This window comes from Haliotis cracherodii, unplaced genomic scaffold, assembly GCF_022045235.1.
Source record: "Haliotis cracherodii isolate W230 unplaced genomic scaffold, xgHalCrac1.p SCAF_4, whole genome shotgun sequence".
Classification (NCBI taxonomy): domain Eukaryota; kingdom Metazoa; phylum Mollusca; class Gastropoda; order Lepetellida; family Haliotidae; genus Haliotis; species Haliotis cracherodii.
In genome coordinates, this window is record NW_027266297.1 from 51,777,005 (window position 1) to 51,803,296 (window position 26,292).

Here is a 26,292-nt window from a genome sequence, read left to right on the forward strand (position 1 = left end):
ATCTGTGAGTCCAACATGGCTGCCTCCATGAGGATAATGTGCAGACGATGCTTTAAAAATATTCCATCGTTGTATCGAAGAAGTAAAGAGTTTAAACATACAGAACGAAAATTGAGAAATCCATTGTTACATCTTCGATATTTCAAAACAAGTGTGCAAGGTGTGATACTTACCCGCTGAGAATATATAGAAATGGATACTTTCTTAGACATGTTATAGGCACATGCCATGTTCATGATGTTTGTAGTCTTAAAAAGTTTAGTCTCAATAGTGATCGTTGTTGCCATCTTGTTGCCATATTTCAAACAACAACAACGATCCTTTATCTTTCGAATGTTATTTTAAAGTTTTGGAATTCTGAAATTTCTAGTGTTTACACTGGTAGGTCATCTGGCCCCTGAACGTTGCCACTGGATTCAGTTATCATGGTTATCATACTGAAACCATCAGTATTGGAACATTGTTTGCCTGCTCTGGTGTAGGTTGATGCAGACCTGTGTCTCCAAGGAGCCAATCAACACCACATCAAATGTAACATGGCACTGTTACAACCCGTCCCAAAGTGACCTCTAGAGTGAACGTTATATATATTAGGGTTAGTTGTGAACTAGGGCTATTGTTAGGGAGTAGGGACTTCACAGTTTGAATAATTTTGAACTGGTGACTCATCTTACAGAAACTGTTTCGTATCCAACCAACTGTTTTCATAATATCAAAATACTTATACAGTCATGACAGTGCAAGGTATTCACTCCACAGTTGTTCCTGACAGACATGCATTGGCAAGGATTGCATTATTTCCTGTTTTGCATAAACTTATCTTTTATTACGTCATTAAAAAACAATTGCAAACTGTGGATTAAACATGTGTTAATATGAGACTAGGATAACTAGTTGTTGCCTCAAAATATACACAAGGATTCATGGGGAAATTGGAACGATGATAACAATATATCACTTGTTTCCTTATTTTCACAAAACTACAATGCATTTTTATCAATGTCTCATTTATTCAATTTATTTCAAATAAATGTCAAAGTTGGTTTATTTTTTCCATCTTACATCAGTTTTGTTCCTTATTTTTGTGAAAAGATAAGGCCTATGAAGCTGCAGTACTGGAATGTCTCATGTCTCTTTTCATTTTCAGGTGCACTCTGTTCTGGTGAATATGAATGGCAGGATCCCAGATCTGAAGATGAAGTGTAATTATTGTTTATACTGCAGAAGTATTTGACAGTAATAAACTGAAACATTTTAAATATGAAAGTAAACATAGGGGCTAGTTGCTTTAAAGCAGGTGAAATAACTCTGATATTAAGTTTAGAATTGGTAAACATTCTATAACTTATCAATAATTTAACCAAAATTTTATTAATGAAGCAATGTCATGTCAACTTTGGCTTTGTAAGGAAATTTCAGAAATCCATATCCTGTTAATGTTCTGTGACCAAAAATCAGAAAAAGAACAATCTCAGTTCAGTTCAATGTTGATGATCTTCTTCATGTTTGAGAAACACTAATATCCTAGATCACATTCTTTGGTCTCTGTTGGTTTAAAGTTAAATGGCTATTTTCGGATGTTATTTGAGCCCCTTTGGAATGGTGTTTTCAGAAGTTGACCACCGCCACCGTTGATATTTCTTATGTCTACAGCAGGTGGATTACTGACATTGGATATAATTCTTCTTTGATATGCTTCTTCTTTTGGCATATGTAAAAATTGTCAAAGGTCAAGGTCATAAGCAGCGTTAGAAATTGGCACTAGTCCTGTAGTCCTTACCAAACTGCCCAATAGTAAAGCTATCCTAAGGACTAGTAGAAATTGGCCAAATTTTAAGGGTTTTGCTATATGTTATCATCATAAGGACTAGTGGACAAAAACTGTTAGTTCCTAAACCTGATAAGATAGAAAACCTCTCCAAAACATTTATTGTTACAATTTCTCAAAAAGTGTTCATGCCTTCCTGGTTTGAAAAGGTTTTGGTTCAGATTAGTCAATGGTCAAGGTCAGCATTTAGGTTTTTGTAAAACATTGTAAGGTCATTGTATATACAATGTGATGTGTTTCCAGGTTTGCTGATGTTATTGTGTTCAGTCAGTTCGGATATATATAATTAGCAGGCATCAAATGTCCTACTTCATCATCAGGTCCTGTGAAGATCCGGGGTAGAATAGGTCTTCAGCAGCCCATGCTTGCCGTAAAAGGCGACTTTGCTTGTCGTAAGAGGCGACTAACAGGATCAGGTGGTCAGACTTACTGACTTGGTTGATGCATGTCATTGCATCCCAATTGCATGGATCGATGCTCATGATGTAAATCACTGGAATGTCTGGTCCAGACTGAATTATTTACAGACCGCCGCCATATAGCTGGAATATTGCTGAGTTGGCGTTAAACAACAGACAAACAACTTCATCATCCTGTCAAATCTGTCACATATTACAACTGAACTGTTTTGTAGCAGAGAAGAATAGTCCCCTGTAGGGGTGGGATGAGTCCAAATTTACTACCTGGGTACCCAACTCCCATTTACTCGACCCTACCTGGGTACCCGCTATAGGTCTCAAAGGATAGGTACATGATGTCCAATTAAGAATTGTTTTACCGGAACCTGTCAAAAATATACAAGTCTGAAAGAAATGCGAGCATGAGTGACTTGTAGTGTTACCATGAATTTTTGTCATAAAACAATATATCACATTACTAACCATGGGTCTGGGTAGTCCTGTGGGTACACTGGTCCTACTCAGTACCCACACGACCTGAGTACCCAAGTTGCCTGTCCCAGCCCTTGTCTCCTGCTCCTGACATGATGATGGTGGTGAATTGAGAGGTGTATGGATACAGGTGTGGTATCACTGTGGCATGTGGTGCATGTCAGGGATTTGTTGTGACAAGATATGTTTGCATTTAGGTTGTGTTTAAAGTTGTGGACTGTCTAATTAACTGATAAGAAAAAATAAAATGAAAGCTGGTGAAGTTTCTTTTCAGTTAGAGTTCTTTGAAGGGTTAGGCGAGTCGCCGAAACAAAAAGGCTTTTCTTATTGTGGCCCAGGTTGTAATTGTTAGTGTATATACAGGCCAATCTTCAAGTGAAAATAGTACTGTCTATGGGATTTGCCTTGTTTTCAGAGTGAATGTTGTGTATATAGACAAGTCCGGGAAAAGGGTTCCTGTACGAGGAAAGGTTGGAGACAATGCCATGTACTTAGCACATAGATATGAAATAGAGATTGAAGGTAAGAATTCTCTCATTAATCAGATAATCCAAATAGCATGTGAGTAAGTAATTTCCACTTTTACTAGTATTTCAGTTATGTCATGACATAGCGTTTAGCTGAAAACTCTAGTTATGTTTGTGTCACACTCTCTGTTGGTGGCTGTGTTTCAGGAGTGTGGGGAGTGAGGTAAACACACTCTCTGTTGATGGATGTGTTTCAGGAGTGTGGGGAGTGAGGTAAACACACTCTCTGTTGATGGATGTGTTTTAGGAGTGTGGGGAGTGAGGTAAACACACTACTTGTTGATGGATGTGTTTCAGCAGTGTGGGAAGTGAGGTAAACACACTCTCTGTTGATGGATGTGTTTCAGGAGTGTGGGGAGTGAGGTAAACACACTATCTGTTGATGGATGTGTTTTAGGAGTGTGGGAAGTGAGGTAAACACACTCTCTGTTGATGGATGTGTTTTAGGAGTGTGGGGAGTGAGGTAAACACACTGTCTGTGGATGGATGTGTTTTAGGAGTGTTGGGAGTGAGGTAAACACACTCTCTGTTGATGGATGTGTTTCAGCAGTGTGGGGAATGATGTAAACACACTATCTGTTGATGGATGTGTTTTAGGAGTGTGGGGAGTGAGGTAAACACACTCTCTGTTGATGGATGTGTTTCAGGAGTGTGGGGAGTGAGGTAAACACACTATCTGTTGATGGATGTGTTTTAGGAGTGTGGGAAGTGAGGTAAACACACTCTCTGTTGATGGATGTGTTTCAGCAGTGTGGGGAATGATGTAAACACACTATCTGTTGATGGATGTGTTTTAGGAGTGTGGGAAGTGAGGTAAACACACTCTCTGTTGATGGATGTGTTTTAGGAGTGTGGGGAGTGAGGTAAACACACTACCTGTTGATGGATGTGTTTCAGGAGTGTGGGAAGTGAGGTAAACACACTCTCTGTTGATGGATGTGTTTCAGCAGTGTGGGGAGTGAGGTAAACACACTATCTGTTGATGGATGTGTTTCAGGAGTGTGGGGAGTGAGGTAAACAGACTATCTGTTGATGGATGTGTTTTAGGAGTGTGGGAAGTGAGGTAAACACACTCTCTGTTGATGGATGTGTTTTAGGAGTGTGGGGAGTGAGGTAAACACACTCTCTGTTGATGGATGTGTTTCAGCAGTGTTGGGAGTGAGGTAAACACACTATCTGTTGATGGATGTGTTTCAGCAGTGTGGGAAGTGAGGTAAACAGACTATCTGTTGATGGATGTGTTTTAGGAGTGTGGGGAGTGAGGTAAACACACTCTCTGTTGATGGATGTGTTTCAGGAGTGTTGTGAGTGTGGTAAACACACTACCTGTTGATGGATGTGTTTCAGCAGTGTGGGGAATGATGTAAACACACTATCTGTTGATGGATGTGTTTTAGGAGTGTGGGGAGTGACGTAAACACACTATCTGTTGATGGATGTGTTTTAGGAGTGTGGGGAGTGAGGTAAACACACTCTCTGTTGATGGATGTGTTTCAGCAGTGTGGGGAATGATGTAAACACACTATCTGTTGATGGATGTGTTTTAGGAGTGTGGGGAGTGAGGTAAACACACTATCTGTTGATGGATGTGTTTCAGGAGTGTGGGGAGTGAGGTAAACACACTCTCTGTTGATGGATGTGTTTTAGGAGTGTGGGGAGTGAGGTAAACACACTGTCTGTGGATGGATGTGTTTTAGGAGTGTTGGGAGTGAGCTAAACATGTTTGTGTCACACTGTCTGTTGATGGATGTGTTTTAGGAGTGTGGGGAGTGAGGTAAACACACTCTCTGTTGATGGATGTGTTTCAGGAGTGTTGTGAGTGTGGTAAACACACTACCTGTTGATGGATGTGTTTCAGCAGTGTGGGGAATGATGTAAACACACTATCTGTTGATGGATGTGTTTTAGGAGTGTGGGGAGTGAGGTAAACACACTCTCTGTTGATGGATGTGTTTCAGCAGTGTGGGGAATGATGTAAACACACTATCTGTTGATGGATGTGTTTTAGGAGTGTGGGGAGTGAGGTAAACACACTCTCTGTTGATGGATGTGTTTCAGGAGTGTTGTGAGTGTGGTAAACACACTACCTGTTGATGGATGTGTTTCAGCAGTGTGGGGAATGATGTAAACACACTATCTGTTGATGGATGTGTTTCAGGAGTGTGGGGAGTGACGTAAACACACTATCTGTTGATGGATGTGTTTTAGGAGTGTGGGGAGTGAGGTAAACACACTCTCTGTTGATGGATGTGTTTCAGCAGTGTGGGGAATGATGTAAACACACTATCTGTTGATGGATGTGTTTTAGGAGTGTGGGGAGTGAGGTAAACACACTATCTGTTGATGGATGTGTTTCAGGAGTGTGGGGAATGAGGTAAACACACTACCTGTTGATGGATGTGTTTCTGGAGTGAGGTAAACACACTACTTGTTGATGGATGTGTTTCAGGAGTGTGGGGAATGAGGTAAACACACTATCTGTTGATGGATGTGTTTCTGGAGTGAGGTAAACACACTACTTGTTGATGGATGTGTTTCAGGAGTGTGGGGAGTGTGGTAAACACACTATCTGTTGATGGCTGTGTTTCAGGAGTGTGGGGAGTGAGGTAAACACACTACTTGTTGATGGCTGTGTTTCAGGAGTGTGGTAAACACACTATCTGTTGATGGATGTGTTTCAGGAGTGTGGGGAGTTAGGTAAACACACTACTTGTTGATGGATGTGTTTCAGGAGTGCGGTAAACACACTATCTGTTGATGGCTGTGTTTCAGGAGTGTGGTAAACACACTATCTGTTGATGGCTGTGTTTCAGGAGTGTGGGGAGTGCGGTAAACACACTATCTGTTGATGGCTGTGTTTCAGGAGTGTGGGGAGTGTGGTAAACACACTACTTGTTGATGGATGTGTTTCAGGAGTGTGGTAAACACACTATCTGTTGATGGATGTGTTTCAGGAGTGAGGTAAACACACTACTTGTTGATGGATGTGTTTCAGGAGTGAGGTAAACACACTACTTGTTGATGGCTGTGTTTCAGGAGTGTTGGGAGTGAGCTAAACATGTTTGTGTCACACTGTCTGTTGATGGATGTGTTTCAGGAGTGTGGGGAGTGAGGTAAACACACTCTCTGTTGATGGATGTGTTTTAGGAGTGTGGGGAGTGAGGTAAACACACTGTCTGTGGATGGATGTGTTTTAGGAGTGTTGGGAGTGAGCTAAACATGTTTGTGTCACACTGTCTGTTGATGGATGTGTTTTAGGAGTGTGGGGAGTGAGGTAAACACACTGTCTGTGGATGGATGTGTTTCAGGAGTGTTGGGAGTGAGCTAAACATGTTTGTGTCACACTGTCTGTTGATGGATGTGTTTCAGGAGCGTGTGAGGCATCTCTGGCCTGTTCTACGTGTCACGTCTATGTACAAGAAAAATACATGGATGCTTTACCAGAGCCTGCTGAAAAGTAAGTGTTTTCAGTAGAGTTTTGTTCATGACATCACAAATCTGAAACAAATCTGATTATACATGTATTAACATTTTGTATAGATGAGAGGAAGGGCCTGCATGGTCGAGGATGTTGTTGTGTGAAACTTTATTTATTGTTAGTATATAATTGTTTACCTGTGTATGACCTTGATTGTATGTTGCAAGTATTTGGAGAAATTCAGTGGAGATAAAATGCTTTTTAGCTCCCTGTCAGGTCACCAGGATCACAGGTTCAAGGCAGCATATGACATGTTGTCTGTGGTCGCTATGTCCATCCAGTAAGTCTCAACTTCTTCTTTGAAAATGCCAAATGAGCCTGAAAATTTAGGCAAATTTTCCAGCACCATTATGTGACTCAGAATTGTTCATAGCATTTAGATCAAGATTAGATTTGTTTTTGTAAAATAAATTGAAACATATAAGAAAATTACAATGGTCAAGCTGAAATTTTGTGTAGATGGCTTGATGTTGCTGATGATAACCTACTTTATGCACCGCGATCTGCACTCTCTGCCATTGTGGTGTATTGCCATTGTGATTAGTCAGAGGATGTAGTATCAGCCAGCTGTTATACTGCATGTACATGACTGCAGCCATGACTAAGAATAAACATTTGTAATGTGTAATGAGTCCCTATGTCTTCGTGGTTATATATCTATACAGAGATAGCCTTCAATGTGATACCACAAGGAGAAACATTACATTGGCAAGAGGATGGGATCGAGATGCGTTCATGATTCACAGTAATAAGGGAACTCAGGATAAAGTGTTCCGATAGGAATGCTTGATGAAGGCATCAGAAATCAAAAGGTCGTGCAGGCTACCTACGTGTCAAAACGTGAGTGTGTGGACATATTTGACATAATATACCTTTTTATAAAGGAATAGGGAACATCGTTGTGCAGATTTGTACAAGCTGAAGTTAGTAACTTGAATCTGAGTGCAAAATAGCAGTTCGAGTGGGAAAGAGTGTGTGGATATATTTGACAAGAAAGTTCAACAGAAGCAAGCAAAACAGAAGGACACACATGATAAAGTCAGACAGGACAGCACTATCCGTGAGTTCCAGGTTAGTTAACCATGCTGTCTAATCGTGATCCCCTCAGAACTTATCGTGAGGGAAGAGAAGTGAAGTGGATCAAAAGTCGGGTCATTTAGCACCTTGGATAGATGCGCTACAGAGAGCAAGTTGGTGATACATCTAGAGTCACCCACATAGATCAGATGCAGAGATACAGAGGTTTTCCAGAGAACTCGTCACACAGATCTTCATCAGACGACCTAACAGATAAGAAAGCCAACTAAAGGACATGGTGAAGTTACCAGAAGTAGCACAGAAGGACTGAGATTCATTGGTTCCCATCTCAGCTGATTCCAAATGATCTGGGGTGACACCTGTCATGTTGTCGAAGAAGTATGCTTCCTGTACTTCAGAGATGAAAAGTGCGGAGAACATCAGAAGAGAGACTTGTGTCTGCAGGCATTAGCCACAGTGCCTACATAAACCAGTGCAGAGGCTTCATCTAAAGTACCATTGTGAGTGTACCAGCTTCATGAGAAGTGCAGGTGTTGACAGTGACTGTAAATATGTTGCCTAGAAAGTAGCAGATGCATTACTACCATTCTTACTTCTAACAAGTTGAACTCTGAGGATATTTTAAAGTAATGAGTTATAAGTTAATATGAATGTTATAATTATGAGGAGTAGTGATCCGAGTAATTGCCAAATATATATTCTAAACTCAATTTTGTCCAATATTTTACAAGATTGTGCCTTAAATTAGTGTTGGATCGGTCAACTGATGACTGCTAGAACCTAAATCACGTTTGGGGAAGACAGTACATAATAAAAGTCCTTTAAAGTTAATGTTAATAATTGATCTAACTCTGATACAATAGGATTATACGCTGTTTTATTTTCTACCGGTATAGATTTAACTAATGAACCATTTGATCATGAAAACAACTTAAGTTTGTAAGTTCTCTACAGTTCTCACCCAGCTTCTCACAAGAAGGTTTTCTCTACAGACAACAGAAGTTATCTACATGAATTGGACTTTCACTGCCAGTCCTGATTTGTGGAATCAACTTCATATCATTCATGCCAGAGTAGGATTATCATGTTATCCTCTTGTGTATGCCCTGATGTCCAGCCGTACCATTGCTGCCCATCGTTGTCTCCTGAGTCAACTCAAGACGCATGTTTAGCACACTGTAGGTCAACCTTTCTCTCCAGCTAAAATACAGACAGATTTTGAGATGGCTGCCATCCGAGTGGTACAGATCGAGTTACCTGATGCAGATGTAAAGGGTTGCTTTTTCCATTATGTGCAGAAAAGAAAGGTCCAGACCCATGTACTCGTGGAGGACTACTGGAATGATCCAGAGAATGAGAAATGAATTCGTCGTGCCACGGCCTTGTCCCTTCTTCTCATCCCTCAAGTTCAAAATACCTGCCCAGATGTGCTGCCTGATGAGCATTTCAATGACTACATTGTCACCACCACAATAAATCACTCTTCACTATACCAATGAGGAACCACCATGAGACATTCAGTCCCAGAACCAACAACAACCTTGAAGGTTTTAACAGTCGTTTGAATGCCAGTCTGTCCTGCCGACACCCAAACATTTTCTGACTTAACGAGATGGCAGGCTCAAAGACCAGTTGACTCTTGGGGTAACCATTGGGTTACCTACTGCTTGGGTAACATGCATTGGACATTGGGAGAAGTCAACTATCACATTTGTGATTTTATGGTGTCTGACATAGGTGCATCCCCTATTGGCCTACGTCCCATATGGCCTACAGAAACAGAAAGACCTTTCTCATTTGGCCTACCACAAACAACCTACACCCCTATTGACAAAAATGGTTTGGTTTGAGCTTAATTAGCTCTTGTTATTTCACACAGGCTTCTTCTGTGAAGTTGATCAATGTCAATAGGATAACTATCATTCATAAGGATTGTATATAACTGACTTCTTTGACTATTGTGTATTTAGTCAATAGGATTAACTATTATTGGTTTCATTACTTAGGATCATATGGAATGTATATAACTGACTTCTTTGACTATTGTGTATTTAGTCAATAGGATTAACTATTATTGGTTTCATTACTTAGGATCATAAGGATTGTATATAACTGACTTCTTTGACAATTGTGTATTTGGTCAATAGGATTAACTATCATTGGTTTCATTACTTATGATCATAAGGAATGTATATAACTGACTTCTTTGACAATTGTGTATTTAGTCAATAGGATTACCGTATTCGATGTAATAAGCGCCCCGCTCTAATAAGCGCCCACAGCGATATTTGCTAAATATATTGGCCAGTGAACAAACCCAATCAGCACCCCTTCCAATTGATAAATGTACACAAGCCTTATTTATTCGTGTATAATACGCACTCGTGTGTTATATCACCCTTTATTATGGGCAATTAAATTCTTGAAAAAAATATCTGTCGTATGTAAACATGTCAGGCTGTTTAGCATAAACCACAAAATTTACGACCTTTCAACTCACAATAATATTCTAATAAGCGCTCCCTATTTCTAATTTTGAGAGCGCCCTGGGCGCTTATTACGTTGAATACGGTAACTATTATTGGTTTCATTACTTAGGATCAGGGGTCCGGAAAATTTAAAATCCCAATCTGACATTTGCATTTAGGCCACGCCCCCTTCAAATAGCGTATGTTAGTACGACTTTTCACACACATTACAAGTTGTTACGTATTCATAATATGATGAATTATGAATTGTTTCAATTTAAATTGTTTAATTCACCGGGCAGTTAATAACAAATAATATCATTTTAGATGTACATGGAAAACATACGTTTATTTCTGTTATAATAATGATCTGTTAATGAGACTATTATCCCATATTTGGTTATCACTTGACCTCACGGGAATTTTTTTTTTTAAACTAAAGATTATTTAAAAACAAGACAGATAATATAATCACAAATACTAAAATATTGTTGATAGCAATAGTTATTTGAATACTTTTTTCATCTTTACTTAATTATTGACCATAACATATTTTGATATCGATCGTCACAGAAAGCAAAATGGCGGTCAATAAAGATTCAATATATGACTAGCTACTGAAAACAATAAAATCTGCAAATCCTCATTGTATGTCAACCAAGTGAAAGTCGTTAGCCACGACTTACAAAATGTTCGTCCAGACTTTGAGGGTTTGGCAGATCCGCTCGACTGATCTGCATCGGTCGACCGGCTCTCGTCACTCTTTCGCTTCTTGTCTGAGGTTACGCATCGTAGCATTGTGAGGATAATGAGGTACATACTTACTTACTTACTTTGGAGGTTTAACGTGCGCTTTCCGACTGATGCGTATTTCACACACGGGCCCGGCCAGGCCATTTAATGTGTTTCCGAAAGGGGCGAAAGTGGTTTGTGCAACCCAAGAGGGGGCTTTAGGGGTTGCTTATATAGAATTTTGAAATTTTGAGATTTGGAATAGATGCCGATTGGGTTGGGGAGGAGAACTTAGGGAGCTGGGTATGGTGGATGTTTGTTTGTTTATGTAATTTTGATTTGATTTGATTTAGATTATAGTGTTTTTAGATGCGTTTTATTAGTTCCGTTTTGATTAAGAATACGCCTAAGGCCTTGAAGTTTTCTAGTTTATTTTGTGGGTTTAGTATTGCTTCTAGAGTGAGAGCCTTGTTTAGATTGAGGGTGGTTTGTAATGCGGTTCGATGCGTTAGGTAGTGTGTGCAGTGGATGAGTGCGTTTTCTAGGGTTTCTAGTTGTTTGCAGTGTGGGCAGTTACCTGTAGTATGTTTTTTAATTTTTTTTAGATGGTTATTTAGGTTGGTGTGTCCTGTTTGGAGTTTAGTGATTACTCTGTCGATTTTTTTTGATGGATGGAGAATTTTTGGTTTGGTTAGTGGTTTGCTGAGCACTTTTTTGATTTGGCTATTTGAGTTTAGATAAAGGTTATGCCATTTTTTTGGTGATTTTTTGCTTGTTTACGCTTTTAATTTCTGATTTTGAGATGGGTAAGTTAAAGCTTATTTCTGGGATTTTGAGGGATAGTTTAGCTGCTTTATCGGCGTTTTCATTACCGTATATTCCTACGTGGGGGGGTATCCACAAGAAGGTTATTTGTTTGCCTGCCTTAGTTAGGTCGTTGGAGCTTTTTTAGTATTTGATTTATTAATTTAGGTCGGTTTTTGGTATTTTTGTTTTGGAGGGCTTGCAGTCCACTTAGGGAGTCGGTAAGTATTAGGATTTTTTTGTGTTTTTTGGATTCTTGATTATGGAGGGCTGAGGCCATGCCCATTAGTTCTGCCGTGAATATTGATTGGTTGTTTGGGAGTCGGAAGGATTGTGTGGTTTTAGTTGGTTGTGTGGTATGGACTCCGAAACCTGTGTGTTTGGAGGTCGGATCTGAAGATCCGTCCGTGTAAATGTGACACCAATTTGGCCAATTTTCGTGTATATATGCTAGTGTGGTGGTTTTAGCTATGTTTGGGTCGGTTTGTTTATTTATTTGGCGAGCTAGTGTTGTGTCTATTTTGGGTATTTTAAGTTTAGGGGTGAAGATATTTGATTGTTTGCAGTTTTGTTTAAGATTTTTGATTTGGTGTTCATTTAGGTAGTTTGTTATTCTTTGGGATATTGGGATAAGTAAGGGGTGTTTACGAGCTAGAGCTTGGTTTTTGGGGCTGATATTCTGGTTTATTAGGTTTTGGATGAGAGGGTTTGATTGGGACGCGGCCAAGAAATTTAAGCTTAGCTGTTCCCTGCGTAGACTTAGTGGCATTTCTCCTGTTAAGGCCTGAAGTGAAGTGTAGGAGGTGCCATGTTGGGTGCGTGTAATTAGTTTGAGAGCCTGATATTGTATTGAGTCAAGTTTTTTAGATAGAGAGTTGTTTAGGGTGTTGTATATGGCGCAGCCGTAGTCTAGTTTTGATCTAATTAGTGATATGTAGACAGAGAGGAGGGTATCTTTGGAGGCCCCCCAGTTAGAGCCAGTTAGGCATCTTAGGGTCTTTAGGTCTTTACTGCATTTAGTTGTTAGGTTTTGGATGTGAGCATCCCAGGTGAGATGTTCATCGAAAATAAGTCCTAAGAATTTGGTTTGTGTTTGAAATTTGATTGTTTGGTTGTTTAGCTGGAGGATTGGGGAGGCGGGTTTCATGTTTTTATGTTTGAATACTATTCCTGTTGTTTTTTCTGAGTTAAGGGAGAAGCCCCATTTGTCAGCCCATTGTTGTATTTTATTAAGAATGAGGTACATCGATGATGCAAGGTATTTATGTACAGTTGTAAACACCTTTCACTCAAATTAACAAGATGTTTCTCAGTAATTAATCCTTGATTAATCAGTGTCAACTCAGTTTATTGCCTATTACAGTGATTGACCGATTGGACTATCATGTAGGTACGATGTATGTACAGCAATCAAAACAAACAAAGCTTGTCAGTGTAGATAATCTTCATTGTGTTACAACTGCAGACAGAAAATGCTCAGTCCTAATTGTTGATCATGTCCGGTCAAAATTTAAGAATGTCCGGACATACTTTTTAAAATGTCCGAACAGAAAAATTTAAATGTCCGGTAAGCAATATTTTAAACCCGACATTTGAGATTCCCAATCGGACATGTCCGGCGCATATGACGGTTTCCGGACCCCTGCTTTGGATCATAAGGATTGTATATAACTGACTTCTTTGACAATTGTGTATTTGGTCATTAGGATTAACTATCATTGGTTTCATTACTTAGGATCATAAGGAATGTATATAACTGGCTTCTTTGACTATTGTGTACTTGGTCAATAGGATTAACTATCATTGGTTTCATTACTTATGATCATAATGAATGTATTTAACTGGCTTCTTTGACTATTGTGTACTTGGTCAATAGGATTAACTATTATTGGTTTCATTACTTATGATCATAATGAATGTATATAACTGACCTCTTTGACAATTGTGTATTTAGTCAATAGGATTAACTGTTATTGGTTTCATTACTTAGGATCATAAGGAATGTATATAACTGGCTTCTTTGACTGTTGTGTATTTAGTCAATAGGATCAATATGGATGGTACCTTTTATGCTTGCCCTCTTCTTTGGAGCCAGCTCTACGTAATCCATACTCGGATAGGACAAAAGATGACCCCACTTGTGTTTTGTCTCATGCCAGACAGAAAAAAAGAAACATACATTCGAGTAGTTGAACATTTGATGTCACTGGTTGTAGAGATAACTGGAGCCGAGTTAGACCCGGAGACAATACAAATAGACTTTGAGAGTGCAGTCATTGAAGCCCTGAGGATCACGTTCCCCATGACCAACATCCATGGATGCTACTTCCACTGGATGCAGGACTTAGGACTAGTGGGACTCTACAAGCAGAATGCCAATGTCAAGCAGTGGGTGAGATGAGCTGCTGCTCTGCCTCTTTTGCCTCCCGCTGATGTTCAGGACGTATGGTTCGAAGCTATTGAGGCTTTAGAACAGGCTGAGGTTGTGAGTCCTGCATTTCAACTGTTCAATGATTATGTCGTGTCAAACTGGGTTGGGGACGATGCTAGATTTGGTGTTGAAATCTGGAGTCACCATCCAACAATGGTCAGCTTCCTGGATGTCTTAAAATCACTTGAAGCTATCCACACCAGACATCAAGCCCAGCTTGCCCATGGTGCCAAGCCTCCACAGCGGAAGAGAAACTATGTGTACCACGATGGTCTGCTGTCCAGACTCCACGACAGACACCAGCCAGGAGAAATATCTTCCTTGGCATTTGCAGATGCAGTAGGAATCCTGATTAAATTAAAAAGATTCTGTGTTAGCTTGTATTTCTCTGTTGTTGGACTGGTTCATTTTCATCACTCTAGGGGAGACGGGTAATTAGTGAGTAATCAACCAACCGATTAATTACGGCAATTTAATCCTCTAAAAGCGTAGGCCAAATGTGACGTAGGCCAATGGGGAGGACACCTGACAAATGGGGTGAGTCCAGCTCGAGCTGTGACATAGTTAATCACATCATCACTGACCCCAGTACTGCCACCATGACTAAGAATAATTGTATCTAATGAATCCCGAAGTCTTCGAGGGGATATATCTATATGGAGAAAGACCTCAATGTGAGACCACAAGGAGAAACATTACAGCCATGATGTTGTGAAAACAAACTCTGCTTAACTGGTGATGCTATAGATGAATGTTTGTTACTATATGATAAGAATGCTACTCTGATATTCTTATCAACCAGTCCACATTACACAGTCATACTTTCCTTACTTGTTGGCAAAAGATTTTTATTGCATAGAACATTTGGCCCAATTTGAATGTACCTGGTGTGTAATAGTGCCTTGGCACTATGTTAGTTTACTTGAAAAAAAACGTTGCTTCTCCTGTGAAACTAGACATTTGGTACATGTCTTCCTTTGGGCAGGGCTGCAATCTGAAAAGGTTGTAAGTGACATGTAAGTCAGTGAAGGTTGTTTAGATGTTATGTTTGTCAATTTCACCAAAATGCCATTTCCTGCAGATATACCTAAATCTTATGCATGTGGTGGTCGTGTGATAAATATGCACATGCATTTACTGTAAATCGTGAAATTAATGAGTGTACAAAAGAATGCGACCAATGGCCCCTTGCCAAAAACGTGACTCAAAATGAATGTGACACCCCCTCCTCTCATGCATCAGTGGATTTATATCTAAAGAAAATTTCCTCTGTTAGGTTTACAGAAGAATCTCACCTTAATCCAACCTTACATTAATCCAATCACACACCAAATAGCACCGCTTATTAGCACTGAGTGGAGTATTTCCGCTAAATCAATACATGCACGCTGGCTCGTGTCGGCCTTTGACACCGTGTTCCGTGGGTGGCGTCTGTCTAGACTTGCAGGTGTGATCAGTGATGACATAAGTGAGTAGAACGCTTGTCTTGAACCCAGCAGTGACAATTCACAAGATGTAATTAGTGTTTGAATGACATTGTTTATATACTTGTTACAAGTGCTGCACAATAAACAGTGGTGTGGAATACATAGTTGTTTGTTTTCAGCGTATGTCTGTGTTGGTATTTCTGCTCCAAAATGTCTTATTGTTGATATAAATGTGATGTTTAATAATGCGACCAAAGACCACTCACATTTTTCGCATGTAATTCACGCTGGCGTTAATTTCAACATTTACAGTATTTGGTTTATATGCTGTGCAACCCTTAGGGGATGTTCTGGAAACACTGAAGGTAATACACTAAATGTATTGTGCTAATAAAAACTCAATAAGTATTCACTTTAGTCAGATGAAATCAAATACAGATCCTTAGGTAGGGTGATTTTTAGTGACCTTCATTGAAGGTCAAGGTCACTGGAATGGTAATTCTTTAGGTACTTCTGCTTCTTTGTACACTGAAAAACTCCCAGTGTTGGATTGAACAGCTTTTAAGATCTGGCACCCATGTTTTAAACTTGTGATTGGATAAACTTGAGGGTCAAGGTCATTTTTCCAGAAGTACACATAAAACTTTCTTATTTTGGTACCTTGAAGCATGGGACTTTCTCCTTTTATTAAGATCAGATGTACTTCATTAGACATGTATTTTCACCAACATTCAGATATGTCATAAAACCAAAAGTGCACATTACATTCTCTCTAGGTAGCTAGAGGCATGGGACTTTCTTATTTAAGATTGTACTGCATTGGTCATGTGGTTTCACAAACCAGAAATTATGTCAACAGACTAGATGTGATGCCATAAGAGTAATTTCATATAGCTTTTGGTATACATCATCTCGGCTTGGACACTCGCCCTGTGCAGACATGTCCTTCCAAGCTCGCTACCCACGCTCTACCATGAGAGATATCTCTAAGTCGCTACCGAGGGAGCTAGTCGCCATCCTGGAGCCCCTGCTGGCTTACAGGGTTGGGGACTACTCCCTCAGGACTTCCTACAAGTCCAACTCCCCTACCCTCTCCATCTCCTTTGACTTAGGCCAAAAGAAAAGGCCCCTGGTCAGAGCTCCGGCCAAGACCAAGCCTAAGGAGAAGAAGACCCCGGCTCCTACCCCTGCTGCACCACGCCCGGTACAGTAGGCCAGGCCGCCCAAGGTAAAGAAAACAGAAAATGGAGAAGCATCTTCACCCCACTCAGCTCCAACAATCAACAAGTCCATCGATTGTCAGACCGCCGACCTACCAGGCCCTACACTCAATGACAGCCACACCCAGACCGCCACTCCACCAGTCCCCCTTCTCCGTGACAGCCACACCCAGACCAACCCGGTCAAGGTGCCAAAGGGGAAGCCAGAGGACGTGTGGGTCCTGCTCACCCGGACATCGGCGGGAATCATGGCCCGCTTCAAGGACCTGCCCCCCCCCACCGGCCCACCAACAAACAGGATCCACCCCAGCAGTCGCCCACTACAGACCATGGAGGGCCAACGCTTTGAGCACAGGATCCACAGCTTCCAGGACCTGAACAACTTCCTTCTTTAATTATTCATTACGGTTTTTTTCCCCACTAGTATAAGTGCTTCCCCGTGTGCAAGATACGCTAAAGTGTAATTTAATACACGCGGAAAGCACACGTTAAATCTCTGAATGAACGAACGAACGCTTTTGGTATATAACTGGGGAGAAGATTGGGACTTTCAATTTTAGGACATGTTTCCTCAGCCCACAAGTAATGTCAGGACCATAAATGCATTCAAGTTCCTCATTCAGTTACCTGGAGACAATGCACTTTAATCTGGTTAGAGGTAGGCAATTTTGACATTGTGGCACTTGTCAGCCCTGCACCAGACTGTTAGTATACTGTTTAGGGATTCAAGGGAATACTAGAGAGTATCAGGTGGCAGTGTTCAAAAATAAAGGAGTCCCAGAGTCCATGACGTTTGCTGCTATGGTATTTGAATCTTGGGACCTCCTCATTTTTCAACCTTTTACATTAGGATGTGAACCCAAGAATGTTCATGCATAATTTTGAATGCTGGATGATCAGTCTTGGCTGTTTTCCTAGTGCCCTGATGGCATGGATCACAGCTCATGCTTTCCGACACTGGTTTACTTGTTCAGACTTGCTTATCTACAGGCCACCTTGATAGAAACAGAAAGGTTCTGACAACTGTGTTAAACTATACAAGTTGTGTACTGTCTTTATTTCCCTGTTCTAGAGAGGAAGACATGCTGGATCTTGCTGTGTTTCTCAAGCCAAACTCCAGATTAAGTAAGTTTCATTAACCATTGTACTTGGATATTTCTCCATGCTGCAGGCAATGTTTATTTTGAAACATGCAGTGTTTTTATATGTTTTATCAATATTTAATCATTTCAGATGCATCATGAATTATTGTTTCTGCAAGATTTTCTGTCCAGATTTGCTGTTATAAATTTGACATATTTAATTTGACTTTATTTCTGACATATGATTGGACAACATGGAAATTCAGGGACACTCTGTGTAAACTTGGTGTCAAAACAACTTGTTTTCATGATGACCTGAGTATTAAAGATTGCAATGTGACAATTTTTAGTATACCTCTTCTTCAGGGCAGGGTCTGGATCGCAACTGTGGGTGACCTCATAATGTCATGGTCACTGGAGGTTACAGTATGAAATATGGCTTATATCTTATAAAATCTCAAAGCATTTCCCAATCAATTATGAAAGACTCAAAATAACTAACTCAGTACCTGTCATATGTCAAGGTTGTGTTGAATGTTAAGGTTACATTGAAGGTCAATTCCTCATTCAGAAAGTATTGTCAGTGTGGTTGGGTGTGTGGTACTTTATGTCATGACTTATGTTTGCAGCAAGTAATGTTTAAGGAAGAGAATTTATGGATGTCAACTTCTTTATTATGAGGAACATGTTTCAGAGTACATGCTTACTCCTTCATCAGGTGAAGACATCCATAAATTCTCTTCCTTATGTGTATCACTTCTAAATGCCTTTCAAAGACTTGAAGTAATGTTTAGATGACATTGAAGACAAAGGTCACAGAGCGTGCAACTTATTCATTTTTTAACTAGTGTTCACAATATCTTGATAACTTATGATTGGAATTTGATGAAATTTATATACATGATCTGTAGGGTTGGGTCTTATTTTTGGAAGATTATTGATAAAATCCTATGAAGGTTAAGGTCAACAGAAACTTTATTGTCAAAACGGAAAACTTGATTTTAATACATGTTAACACAAAATTTTCCAATGATTATTGTCATCACATAAGCACTATATTCTATACTTGCCATGAGTCAAGGTCATGTCAAATGTCAAAGTTGTTTACACATTGAAAAACTTAGGAATAATATAATTCAGACTGTGTTTAAACGTTGCTCTGCATTTGCTAAATGTTTTCCTAAACCAAAAGACACCACCCCCATGGTCTTTTCGCAGGGCATCTGCCCAGAGAGCTGGTGTCCGGGATCCGGTTCCCTGACACATCATACCAAAAGGCATTACAAGGTGGTACTTGTTGTTACCCTGCTTGGCATTCAGAGTCAGTATACTGTGTTTGAGTGGGGTATTCATGTTAAACTGTGGCATGGTATCTCAGTGGGCTAGCATTATAAAGTCTGCTAGTACAAGCAGCCACATACAGTCACACACGTTAGGACCAAGTCACCAACACGTGGAGTTCAATTGATCTCACAATTGCCACCAAAAACCTCGCCTCACATTGCCAATGGCAAGTCCATGACGACACTTGGGGAAGCGATCACCTTCCTATACTCACCTACATAGGTAGCCCACCACAATTAGAGGAACAGCCCAATCCTCAGCCCACATGGGACTATGCAAAGGCTGATTGGCCTAAATTCAGGAAGGAATGTATATCATTCAAGTCCTCAGAAATTGCCTCGGATGATCCTGATCTTTTTTGCCAAAATCTCACCTCAGCAATTATTGCCGCAGCTAAAAAATCAATTCCAAAAAAAAAGACCACAAAACTGGCAAAACGCCGGTACCATGGTGGAACAGGGAAATAGCAAAAGCTAGGAGAGTGAGAAAGAAAGCCCTAAATGGGTCAAAAATGGATAAGTCAGCCTTCGCCCATGTCCGAGCAGCCAGGACGAAAGTAAGACAACTCATAGACGATTCTAAAAAAGAGTCATGGCAGACCTTCTGCAAATCCCTTAATGAGAAAACAAATGCTAAAACAGTCTGGAGCAAAATACACGCAATCAGGGGTAAGCGTAAACCCACAAAAATTCCCAAGTTAGCCAACGCCCATACAGTCAAAGAAAAGGCCAACATTCTAGCTGAGCACTTCTCATCTGTCAGCAGCAACACAAATTACAGCGAAGAATTCAAACAGGAAAAATGCTTATGCCTAAGATCTCAAAAAAGCCGCAAAGCAAGCATTTGGTATACAATATACCATTTACTGTGGCAGAGTTTGATGATGTGATACAACATAGAAAAGGCACAGCACCTAGTCTTGACACAACCAGCTACGAGATATTGAAAAACCTACCTGATCAAACCAAAGGCTTACTCACTGAGTTGTATAACACAATATGGTCCAAAGGAGAAATCCCAAAAGCATGGAAACATGCTGCAGTTATCCCGCTGCTAAAGCAAGGGAAAGACGAAGCCCTACCAAACTCTTATTGACCGATCTCACTCACCTCAAACATGTGCAAAGCCATGGAAGCCATGGTTACAGAAAGGCTCATGCATCACCTTGAAACTGGCAACCACATAAAACCTGACCAAAGTGGCTTCAGGAAGGGACACTCGTGTCTAGATCATATTCTAAGATTGGAAAATGAAATAAAAAAAGCTCAATTAAACAGACAATACCTAGCCGCAGTATTTCTGGACTTCAGCAAAGCCTTCGACATGGTATGGCATGACGGACTCCTCTCAAAACTAGCACAAAATGGAGTAGATGGGAACATGGCAAACTTCATAGACATGCAGCTTCCTGCAAGACAGGTCGCTATCAGTTAAAATAGGGAACAATCGATCTGATCCTATGGCACTGGACAATGGCACACCACAAGGCAGCATTATAAGCCCAACCCTGTTTAATATCATGATCAATGATCTTTTTGACTATGTCAATTCTCCTACCCAAACTTTTAAATTCGCTGATGACGGAGCAATATGGGTAAAGCACAGAGATATTTCACAAATCAGAAAAAAACTCAAGCCAGCCCTGGATGGAGTAGATCAATGGTGCAATAAATGGGGATTCACCCTTTCAAGTGAAAAAACTGTTGGAGTTCTATTCAAATGCCGGGGGAAAGATGCTATGATACCCCGTGTCTCCATAAAAGGCAAACCTATCAAATTCGAAAAATCTGCAATATTTCTTGGGGTGATCCTTGATCAACACCTCACTTGGCGCAAGCATATAGAATATGTGGAAAACAGATGTCAAAAAGACCTGAACGTATTACGGGCAATTTCTGGCACATCTTGGGGCACATCGAGGGACACTCAGCTGGACCTCTACAAAGCTCTTATCAGATAAAAATTGACTATGGTTGTGAGGCTTTTCATTCAGCATCAAATACTGTCTTGAGGCGCCTAGACAGAATACAATACAAAGCCCTAATGCTGGCCACAGGCGCAGCAACAGGCACTTCACTAGAAGCACTACAAGTAGAAACGGGAGAACTCCCATTGAAACTAAGAAGAGAGCAGGCAATATTATCATTCTGGGGACGAACATCAAACCCTTTGGCTAAAAAGATATGGCAAGACAAAAACACTCGAGATGAAGCCCTAGCTCGAAAAAATCCCTCACTAAAGCCATCTGGGATATTAGTACGTGAACTCATTCGAAGTCACAAATGCCGTGACTTTCAGCCTCCAGAAAGTCACTACATAGGGTTACACCCTCCCTGGACTTTACAAACACTGCTTTAACATCAGAAGTCACTAAAAGAGAAAACCCAACCCTAGTAGCTATCACTAAAATTCAAACTACCTGGGACAGCTGGGCCCATATATACACTGATGGATCCAAGAATCCTATCAACAACAGTGCTGGTTACGGGATCCATATATACAGCTCTTAACCCCAAGCACATTCAGTTCGCTTGCCTGATGGTCAGTCAGTATTCACGGCTGAATTGGAGGCAATTCATCATGCACTCGAACTCATACCGGAACTTCCGGAAGCAAAGGCAGTCGTCCTATTAGACTCGCTAAGTGCACTTCAAGCCATCAGTGGCAGAAACTCAAACTCCAGGCCAAACACAGTCAACAAGGGCCAAGGGCAACAGGTGGAGCTGTGTTGGATCCCCTCTCACATAGATATTCATGGAAATGAAAAAGCAGACTCTAGACAAAGCGGATATACAGCCTATTCCCTTTAGTAAACTAGAGATAAAAAGCAAAATCAAAGCCTCCATAGCAGAAAGATGGCAGGCCCAATGGGACGCAAGTAAGATCGGCAGATGGCTATACAAAATTCAACCCAAGGTCCAACAAAAGCCAAACTCATACTCAAATGAAAGGAAAATTGAAATTGCTATCTGACGCCTCAGACTGGGTCACAAAAAGCACTATGACAAGGTTTGTTCATCTTGCAATCAGGCTGAAACCATTGACCACATGTTACTAGAATGTCAAGACCATGCCCCAGCCCGGGCTAGGTTAAAACAAGAATTGCAGTTAGATCCGCCATCTGTCATAAATCTCCTAAAGCCAAGAGATGCAATAGCGAAGGCCAAACTAACTCTATTTCTGAGAGATGGACAGCTGCTCGAACGTATATAAACAGAGCAGCCAAGGATAGAAATGAAATCATATCAATATAAGAAAATAGAAATCATATCACCGCAAAAACAGAAATTATGTGAACACCGAACTCACAATAGATATGTGTACCCTTCTCACACACAGGAGTCCCAAAGATGGACAGGTCAGCCGAAATTGCCTAGGCAGAAGGCGACCTCTTAAACACTTAACGCAACAACAACAACAGCCACATACACACGTGCATGCACGTCACTATAAACCGATAAGTGTAATAATCTTGGACGCGACGTTATACTCCATTGCACCTTCACCTCATCCCAAACCAAAAGTGATGTCATTAGACTGGAAAAACTTGTACAAGTTATAACTTTGTTATTAAGGTAGCTAGAGGCATAGTACATGCTGTTTCAAAGTTGTGCTAAATTGGACATGTATTTTTCCATTGATACATGTTTCTTGCTTGAAGGTTTTGGGGTATTCACGAAAAGGTGGGGATTGGGCTGCTTCTGTGTTTTGCATCTAACGCAAACACCTTTCTAATTGTTCATGTGAGATAAAATATATATGTATTGGTATTTCAGGTTGTCAGATTATCCTCAGCAAAGAGATGGAGGGTCTAGAGTTGACACTGCCTAAAGCCACTCGGAACTTCTATGTTGATGGACATGTCCCACAACCTCACTGACAGTTCAAGATAGAAGACATGAACTTCATCACAGATTGTCATCACATTCAGACAGGATGTGTGCAGATAGCATGTCTTTCTTGCGATAGGATATCCACTTAACTATTTCTTCTGGCTATTATCTCATTGGCAAGTAATAGAGGTCTTGTGACAGTACATTTTAGTGGGATATAAAGGTACAGATGTGTGAACAAAGGATGAGGACTGTTACAAGTCTTCTTAGAGCTCGACCGAATATTCAAGTCACAAGTTTAGCATGTCTGTGTATAAAGTGAACAATTGTGCAAACAGCACTTTACGCTCCCAGCATGTAAACCTTGGGATAGATGCAGCTAGAGTGGGACTATTTTGTAAAGTCTATTGGCTTATGATTGTGCCGTATGTGGCGCAAATGACAAACACCCACTGGACGAGAGTCTTGCTATGCTCTAAAAGGAGATTGTGTCAATGGATGATGAGTCATATATAACAACTTCATATATAAAACCTCACCCTGGCATATGAAAGTCGTAAGTTGATAATCTTTACCACATGTGTACATTTTGTTATTCATCAACTACCTCAGTTACAGTTTCTTGTACTATAAATAGAGTAGTGTCATCAGATTTAAATGATCACGATTAACTCTACATCTCAACTTCTAAGTGTACTCCTGAGCATATATTTGATGGAAAACAGATCAAGTCAGACATTCATTTCAATCCAAACGTCTTGATGGTGAGTTGCAGTTGACATTTTGTATTTTTTAACAAAAGAAACTATAAGAAGCGCCCTCTCCAACAAGCCAATCACTCAACCTAACATTCTTCTCCAAACTGAAGGAATGAAACTGAGACTACAGAATGCTCAGCATCATTATAGGCCCCAGATTTGTTAATGTGTTTACATTATTGCAGAGATGGAGGTGAGAGTTTGTGTGGATGTATATAACCATACATTTCAATAACCATCATCTGTATTTAGCATGTTGTGAACATTCGATGTTATTTGTCAGAAACTGGATCAAATTAAGTGACACTTTACATGAGTGTTGTTACTATAATGAAGTTCTTTGAAGTTAAAGTAATATTCTTTGAGGTACTACTGTCATTTCACAGCCCTGCAGCAGTCGATGGTTCTTGATGGACATACATTTCACTATATTCACCTCCTTCTGACTGTACTTTGGCACTTGGCACTCTTTTTCCCCTAGAATTCTCTTAATACTAATTATTGACATAAAAGGAAAAAAATGTTTACCATGTTATATTACAAGGCTGAAAACAATTGCTTCTTGAACAATCCAATTTGAAAGTTGGTGCAGGATATACAGTGTGTTGGTGCAGGATATACAATGTCTTACAACAGGAATTTTCAGTTTTACATGCGTTATGCCTGCGAACCAAGAATATCTTCATATCTCTATTGCTGAAATATGTCGGGAAAAAAGTTGGTCTAATAAAATGGCATTCACATGCATCTTGATATGCAATATGTACTTACAATTCTTTTCAGCCCTGAACTAGAGGGATATGGGAGCAGAATAGTTCATTATGTACAGGGAGACCAAGCTCCATGGTCTGGCAACTATTTCCAGTCAAGATTTTCATGTTATTAGTGCCCTGATTGAAACTGAAACAGTATTTCTAAGTAATTAGATTAGTCATTAACTGCTATTTTGATATACTAAGTAACATATAAGCATATAGACAAACTGTTTTTGGAGGACTTTTGATGCCAACTGCCCTGGGCCTAGTCCACAGGTTGCTCCTAAAACAGATTCTGTAATGTCAGTAGACAGTAGACTTACACTTATCACTTTTTGGGGCTATTATGTGATTGTTCTATTGTTATGCTTCACAAGCAAGTATATGATAATAAGTAGTAATTTTGTGTCAGTGGCCAGAGATAGACATAAACTCTCTTATCAGGAGCCTCACTCAACAGTGTTCCTCATTCTGACAAGAGAGACACCCTGGTCATATGAGTGAGTCAGACTGGATAAACAAATTTCCGAATAAACAAATGAGTATTTGGTAATATACCTGAGTGTTTTTCAGTATCAAGTCGGCGAGGGTGCAGAGCACATAATCTGCCATTCCTCATAGCTGATGCTTGGTTGAAGCTTGTCATCAACCCCAATTGCATGGATCGATGCTCATGATATCAGTCACTGGATTATCTGGTCAAGACTCGATTATTTACAGACAGCTGTCATATAGCTGGAATATTGCGGAGTAAAACAACAAACCAACCAAGCAATTACACCTCATGATTTATTCTATGTATATATAATCACCCTATTTGTGTTTTTTTAAGAATATGTGAAAATAGAATATACATAATCAAAGTCAGTTTATTTTTGGAACAATATAATTCCTGTGAATCCTTTACCTCTATTACATCATAGCTATAAATCCTTTATTTTGGCTGCAGACACACTTTAACTAAATCTTCAGATTTTCAACAGTAGTCCTCTTCACTGTCAACTACACACAACTTCTGCTCAAAAAGGCAGGAAAAATGTCACTTCTTTCCAAAACATCTCACCACTGGAGGCAGATGAATTGGGGAGGTGATATGGCAATACTGTATTTGACGTATTAAGCGCCCCGCTCTAATAAGCGCCCACTTTGATATTTGCTAATATATTGGCTGGTGAACAATCCCAATTAGCACCCCTTCCGATTGGTCAATGTACACATGTATGTATTCATGTATAATACGCACTCGTGTGTTGCATACACCCTTAATTATGGGCAATTAAATACTGGAAAAATATATCTGTCGTATATAAACATTTCAGGCTGTCAGCATAAATCACGAAATGTACAATCTTTGAACTTATTTTTCACCAAAATAATATTCTAATAAGAGCCCCTTATATCTAATTTTGAGAGCGCCCTGGGTGCTTATTGCGTCAAATACGGTATTTTATTTTTTAAATACACTGTAGTTAAGGTGATCATAACATGTCATTGCCAAATCTAGCAGAAATACTTGTAGGGACCACAATGCTAAACTAGTCAATGATAATAAGGTCATATGGTATTGACAGTATTGACTATTCATCATCATCATGATTTTGCCATTGGATTACCTCCCCTTGACCATACTTAAATTGTTATAACTTGTGTATGAATTTGACCATGCAACACCAGTAA

At 40.0% G+C, this 26,292-nt stretch overlaps 1 protein-coding gene across 3 annotated transcripts; it reads left to right on the forward strand.

Annotated features, from left to right (window-relative positions):
• The first annotated feature begins 14 nt into the window (after nucleotides 1-14).
• On the forward strand, nucleotides 15-25,176 carry LOC139480282 (adrenodoxin-like protein 1, mitochondrial). 3 transcript variants are annotated; one of them, XM_071263335.1, is made up of 6 exons: nucleotides 15-160; nucleotides 1,148-1,202; nucleotides 3,134-3,240; nucleotides 6,615-6,702; nucleotides 17,916-17,968; nucleotides 23,046-25,176. In XM_071263335.1, the coding sequence occupies exons 1-6, from the start codon at nucleotides 16-18 to the stop codon at nucleotides 23,147-23,149; spliced, it is 552 nt and encodes a 183-aa protein (XP_071119436.1). In that variant the 5' UTR covers nucleotide 15; the 3' UTR covers nucleotides 23,150-25,176. The 3 variants fall into 3 exon arrangements, with proteins under 3 accessions (XP_071119436.1, XP_071119438.1, XP_071119437.1); XM_071263337.1 differs by lacking the exons at nucleotides 17,916-17,968; nucleotides 23,046-25,176 and adding an exon at nucleotides 16,736-17,905; XM_071263336.1 differs by lacking the exons at nucleotides 17,916-17,968; nucleotides 23,046-25,176 and adding an exon at nucleotides 7,389-8,106.
• The last annotated feature ends 1,116 nt before the right edge of the window (nucleotides 25,177-26,292 follow it).

Bases quoted from the DNA above. Each gene is read 5' to 3' on its own strand.
- LOC139480282 (XM_071263335.1), top strand. From the start codon at position 16: ATGGCTGCCTCCATGAGGATAATGTGCAGACGATGCTTTAAAAATATT. The intron at 161-1,147 runs GTGTGATACTTA...TTTCATTTTCAG, and splicing joins TTTCAAAACAAGTGTGCAAG to GTGCACTCTGTTCTGGTGAA. The intron at 6,703-17,915 runs GTAAGTGTTTTC...TCCCTGTTCTAG, and splicing joins TTACCAGAGCCTGCTGAAAA to AGAGGAAGACATGCTGGATC.